We start from the raw sequence: 6,239 nt of genomic DNA, 5'->3' as shown, positions 1-6,239 counted from the left end.
CTCATACACACTTCGGTACTCTGTTCCCTATCCCCACAGCTCAGGTTTGAGCTTTTGGGTATGAAGAGCAATAAGTACACTAGTCCATGGGCCCCTATGCAGAGCCTGCGTGGCATCCTTTGTGACAGAAGTCAGATCATCCAGCTCACGCGTGGGCTACTTTGATGTACCGCTTCCCCTCTTGCTGATAGCAGTCTTATGTCCTATCTTTAGGTTCTCAGGCAGTGCATACCTTCCTTACTCTGTGCTTTCATTTGTGCCTTTGGTTTTTTTGGTTTTCTTTCTTTTTTTTTTTTTTTTTGACATAAAAGTAGAGCAGTGCAATCGTACCTGAGACCGTGAACTCCTGGGCTCAAGTGATCGTCCTGCTTCAGCCTCCCAAGTAGCTGAGCCTACAGGTGCATACTTTATGTTTTGCCCAGAGTTGTATCAAACTCCTGGGCTAAATTGAGCCTCCTACCTCACCCTTCCAAAGTGTGAAGATTACAGGTGTGAGCCACTGTATCTGGTCAAATTGGACCTTTAAACTTAGGAAACTAAAGTGTTAATGAAGAATAAGCTGCTGTAAAATGTCTGCAGCCTTTATGTTATGAATAGCAGAAAAAATTAAGGAACAATCTTCCAGTATTAGAAAAGTATGAGTCATGCCCTATAATCCTTTATGTCTATACATTTTTAAGTTTAGTCACACAATTTATCCCTAGAGAGCCAGTGGCTAACCATTTACCAGCACATCACTGGTTGACAGCCTCCAGCAACAGAACCTTTAGGATCCTTCCAGTGTTCCATCTGAGAACATTCTCCAGGGAACTCTAGCCAATGACTGAGATGGCAAGGCCAGAACTGTCTAGCCATTTCTGTTTATGATAGAACTCTAGAGCAATCTTTGTGCTGCAAATTTGTAGTGCTTCAGTATATGACCCTTTCTTGATTTGGGCCGCTGTGCTTACACCAAATCCCAAGAGGCACACGCAGCCCCAGAAATAGTTGCATGTGACGGAAAGTTGCTCCCCTGGTCACTTAGCTGTCTATACCTCATGGGCTTCCAGTTCTGGCTTCTACTCAGCCCCGCCAACCCCATGTCCCAATATGCGAAGCAAATGCTTAGCCATATCAAAGCATCCTGAAGCAAGTGGGGCAGTGGGGGATTTTGGAGGTGCTCACACTCCAGACAAGCGAACAAGGAAGGTTTGGGAAGAAGGGCTTTTAGCTCTAAACTAAGATTTTAGATGATGCGTGCCACATACAGGGCTGGAGCCAGGAAGAGGTTAAAAGAAGGGGGTAGGGAGAGGAGAGCGCTAAGCTAGGCCTCAGGAAGAAGCAGCTTAGGTAGCGGACACCGAGTTGGCACCACGTCCTCTGCTTTGTGTGTCGTCACAGCCACGCGGTGCAGGAGTAAGGCGCCATTTGAAGCACCTAAATCCCGGGTAGGAAGAGATGATGGGGGTTAGTTAAGGATGGGTGTGTCCGTGGTCACTGTTGTGTCCTGTCGCTCCCATGCTGATGAACCCAACCTAACACCGAGTTCACACTACCGGCATGGTCACTAGTGGAAGTTAACTTCCGTTAATAAAAACGTGCTCTTCACAAACGAGTTTCATTAATATAATGTGAGAAGTCGGCGTTTAGGGTTCTAGACGCAAAGGAGGAGAATAGGTGCCCCACCATTTTAAACCAGCGACTGTCGACTCCCACGATCTAGTAAGCACCCGACTAGAGTCTCGGCCGGCGTGCGAGGATATTTGGTTCCTCGCGGCCCCTGTAGCGTCGCTAGTTACCGCGCCCCTAGCAACCGCCCTTTCCTCGGAAGGAGCTGCGAGGTCGCCAGAGGCCGCACCAGCTTACCCGCCTCAGGCCGGCGCGGGCGCTGAGGCCTCGGAGGCGGGGTAATGGCTGCTTTGCACCAAGCAGCGAAGCTGGCGGCTTCCAATTTCCACATGCCGGTCAATCCCAACATCGGAGCGCGGGTCTCCCTGTACGAACCCATAGACCCTTTACAGGCCTTGGCGGCGGCGGTGGACTCCTTGGAGGAGGAAGAAAAGGAAAATGGGGTAGAGTCGGCTGGGATGTCGGTGATGCCGGGGTGGGACGTGGGCTGGGACCTGGCGCGGTCTGGGTGCGCGCTAAGGGCAGCTTGGGAGACGTGGTGCCCTGTGCAGATACTCGGCGGTTGGGTGTCCCTGGCTCACCACCTCTCTGCTTCCATGGGAAATAGTAAAAATGGACGTTGAAAAGTATTTTAACTTCTACCAAAGGAATTTTTGTAAAATTTTCTTACACAATATTTATATTACTCTTTCTAGAGCGTGCAAAGTAAAGAATTTTACTCCCTCCTCTCCAGCATCTTTTGGTTATGGGTATTTGTTTTCTTTTTTCTTTGGGAATTCATCGGGATTCATTGACGGTACAACAAACCAGGTTACACTGATCGTGTTTGTTAGATAAAGTTCCTCTTAACAATCGAGTCTTGCCCCCAAAAGGTGTGGCACACACCAAGACCGCACCCACTTCCTTCCTTCTCTCTCTGCTCTTCCTTTCCCGACCCTTCCCTGGGTGTATATATATATGTATTTTCCCCTCCCCCTGAGACAGAGTCTCACTACGTCGCCCTGGGGTAGAGTGGCGTGGCGTCACAGCTCACGCAACCTCTAACTCTTAAGTTTCAGTGATTCTCTTGCCTCAGCCTTCGAAGTAGCTGGGACTGTTGGCGCTCGCCACAATGCCTGGCTATTTATAGAGACCGGTCTGGCTCTGGCTCAGGCTGGTCTCGAACCTGTGAGCTTAGGCAGTACACCCGCCTCGGCCTCCTAGCCAGACTGCTAGGATTACAGGTGTGAGCCACCGCGCCCGACCCTTTTTGTTTATTTGTTTTTCTTGAGGAAAAGTGATCTACCCTACAGTGAACAACCCATAAAAGTTTAGGTGAATCAGCTGTGCTGTTAGATTTGTTATCATCTTAAGGTTTTGGTTATTAGTGGATCTGAACACAATACATTAGAGGTGCGTGTTTACCTAAAACCGTGAAAAGTTCAGAGGATAGATTGGACACAGAATAAGCATCTAGAGAAGCAAATTACTGAAGTTTCATTGTTTTCTAAACAGCTCTTCAGAATGGAATGAGACAGCCTTTTCACTGGTCAATTTTCAGTCTCAAATGTGTTGTGGACAGCTGTCCACCAGGTGGAGGGCAAGAGTCTACCACCTGCTCTATTTAGGATGGGAACTTTGATTTTAAACTAGCCATCTGCAGACCTAAACCTTATCCATAGTTTAAGTTTCTTAATACCCTATGTCTAAAACTTCTCAGATAAAAAACATTATGGTCTAGGGCTAATTGAAGTCACTGGACATTTTGGAATTCTAATCTCTTTACATTAAAATTATTGAGAAAATTTGTGACAACACCTTTTATGGCCAATATTTCATCAATAAACAACTTAAGATTATCCAGATTAGGGCAGATGGAGACCCTGAACATTAACCAGAGCTGGAGTCTTAGGGCTGTTTTTTTTTTCACGATAAAGCTGTTCCTCAACACAATTCGCAGTAGGCAACAAAGGAGGCAAAGTAATGGAGGAAAAAGATTTGAATGGAGGAAAAGAATTTGAGGTCCAGTATGGATCCATTCTCTGCCACTTGCTAGGTGAGGTTAGGCTATAACTTCCTTTTGTTTTTAAATTTCAGATGAATATGAGGGTACAAACCCTTAGGTTATATAATTTACACATGAAAGGTTAAAATCAGAGTTGTAGCTGTGTCCTACACCCAGAGAGTATGTCACGTATCCACACATTGTAGCCATTGGGTGGGAAGGTACTGAACCCCCCACTTCTTGAATTTAATTGAGATTTTCTCTTGTATAGATCTGTGATTGTTAATCTCCTAGTTTCAAATTGGTATTGAGTACTTGTGATACTTGTTTTTCCAATCTCATAATAGGATAATGTTCTCCAAATCCATCCAAGTTGTTACAAAGGATACAAAATCATCTATTTTATGGCTGAACAGTACTCCATGGTATACACATACCACAGTTTATTAATCCATTCATGTGTTGATGGGTGCATGGGTTGTTTCCATCTTTATGATTGTTAATTGAGCTTAGATGTAACTTCCTTAAATCTCAGTTTCCTTATCTGTAAAGGAACTATAATAATTGTCTGTTCCCATCTTATCTGGCTCTTATGAGAACCAAATGAGAATGTGTTCTAATCTAAAGAACTAATTACTAGGCTCGGCGCCTGTGGCTCAAGTGGCTAAGGCACCAGCCACATACACCTAAGGTGGCAGGTTTGAATCCAGCTCGGGCCGCCAAAACAACAATGACAGCTGCAACCAAAAAATAGCCAGGCGTTGTGGCAGGCGCCTGTGGTCCCAGATACTTGGGAGGCTGAGGCAGGAGACTCGCTTAAGCCCAGGAGTTGGAGGTTGCTGTGAGCTGTGATGCCATAGCACTCTACCCAGGGGGATAGCTTGAAGCTCTGTCTCAAAAAAAAAAAAAAAGAATTAATTACTAATTTACAAAAATTACTATTAATTACAACAGTTACGAATGGGACTGTCATTTACTCACCTAAAGTTTTGGCTTACTGTGGTGGAGGAGTCAGTCATTTCTGTGGTTGGGGTTATAGTTCCAGAGTGACTATTAAATTGCAAATTTGTGTTAGAAACTGTTATTATTTTCAGAGAGATCAGTTTATACAATGAGCTAATTTGAAAAGAACAGGATCCTACAAAAAAAACAAAAGAGGCGAAGCATGGTGGCACATGTCTATAGTCCTAGCTGTTGTAGTCCCAGCTACCTGGGAGGCTGAGACAGGAGAATCGCTTGAGCCCAAGAATGTGAGGTTGCTGTGAGCTAGGCTGAGGTCATGACACTTTAGCCCTGGCAACAGAGTGAGACTTTGTCTAAAAAGAAAAAAAAGAGAGAGCTAAGTCTTATGAGTTTAATACTGTTCTGAGACCAAGACAAGTGGAAAATCCAAAAGGAAACCTGAGTAAGCTGCATTTTAGTACTGATAGCAGGAGGGCACTGAGCCTGGGGAAGAAGCACTACAAGGGCAGGCCAGAGTATGAAAGAGCCAGACTTAGCTTTCTTCACAGGTTGGGCTGGGTCTCCATCTTGGGTTTTTTGTTTCTTTGTTTGTTTGTTTGTTTGTTTGAGACAGAGCCTCAAGCTGTTACCCTGGGTAGAGTGCTTTGTCATCACAGCTCACAGCAACCTCCAACTACTGGGCTTAATCGATTCTCTTGCCTCAGCCTCCAAAGCAGCTGGGACTACAGGCGCCTGCCGCAATGCCCGGCTATTTTTTGGTTGCAGTTGTCATTGTTGTTTGGCAGGCCGGGCTGAATTTGAACCCTAGCCGCTTGAGCCAGAGGTGCTGAACCAAACCCACTGGGTTTTTTGGGGTTTTTTTTTTTTTTTTGGCAGTTTTTGGTAGGGCCAGGTTTGAACTCCCCACCTTCAGTATATAGGGCTGGTGCCCTACTCCTTTGAGCCACTGGCGCTGCCCTCCATCTTGATTTTTAAAGGCTAATTTTAGACAAGGTGGGTGGATTTGCCATCTATAAAATGCAGTAAATGCCCATGTTGTACCCACCACAAAGATTGATTAAATAACCAACTCTAAATCCTCGGTTTTGCCAAAATCAGACCACCTATCCCCATCCTCCCATGCCTTTTCCATCCCCCTTTCCCTGCCCTCCAGCACAGCCATTGTAGGTTTCTCTGCTCATACTGGGCTCTGATGTATGTTCCTTGAATCTAGCCTTAGTTGGAGATGTCAGTTCACAGATCCTGTTATGTGGCTGATGATAACATGGGTAAAACACTACTCTATAATTAACCGTTTAAAAATTTCACTGAATATCCTAAAGGGGTAAGCTTCTGTTTTTTAGCACATGTTGTCCATTTATTAAATCCTAGTCACTGACTGTCAATTCAGTAGTGAAGAGACATAGCTCATACCCTCACAGAGCTTTCAGTGTGGTGGGGAAGGCAAATAGAAACTGACCAGTCAGGCCAAGTGTGGTGGCTCACGCCTGTAATCCCAGAACTCTGGAAGGCTGAGGCAGGTGGATTGCCTGAGCTCATAACTTTGAGACCAGCCTGAACCAGAGTGAGACCTCACCTCATCTCTAAAAAAAGTAGCCTGGCACTGTGGCAGGCACCTATAGTCCCAGCTACCTGGGAGGCTGAGGCAAGAGAATCACTTGAGCCTGAGAGTTTGAGGTTGCTG

At 45.6% G+C, this 6,239-nt stretch overlaps 1 protein-coding gene across 2 annotated transcripts in view; it reads left to right on the top strand.

Annotated features, from left to right (window-relative positions):
- The first annotated feature begins 1,889 nt into the window (after window positions 1-1,889).
- The window catches only part of FAM161A (family with sequence similarity 161 member A), a 23,338-nt gene continuing 18,988 nt past the window's right edge, over window positions 1,890-6,239 (top strand). For both annotated transcript variants that reach the window (XM_003787944.2, XM_003787945.1), the window contains exon 1: window positions 1,890-2,072. In XM_003787944.2, coding sequence (XP_003787992.1) covers window positions 1,890-2,072 — 183 coding nt within the window. The remainder of the gene's footprint in view (window positions 2,073-6,239) is intronic.

The sequence above is a fragment of the Otolemur garnettii genome, unplaced genomic scaffold (genome assembly GCF_000181295.1).
Source record: "Otolemur garnettii isolate 467f Iridium unplaced genomic scaffold, OtoGar3 scaffold00024, whole genome shotgun sequence".
In the NCBI taxonomy this organism is placed as follows: Eukaryota; Metazoa; Chordata; class Mammalia; order Primates; family Galagidae; genus Otolemur; species Otolemur garnettii.
This window is presented reverse-complemented; position numbering and strand designations above follow the sequence as displayed.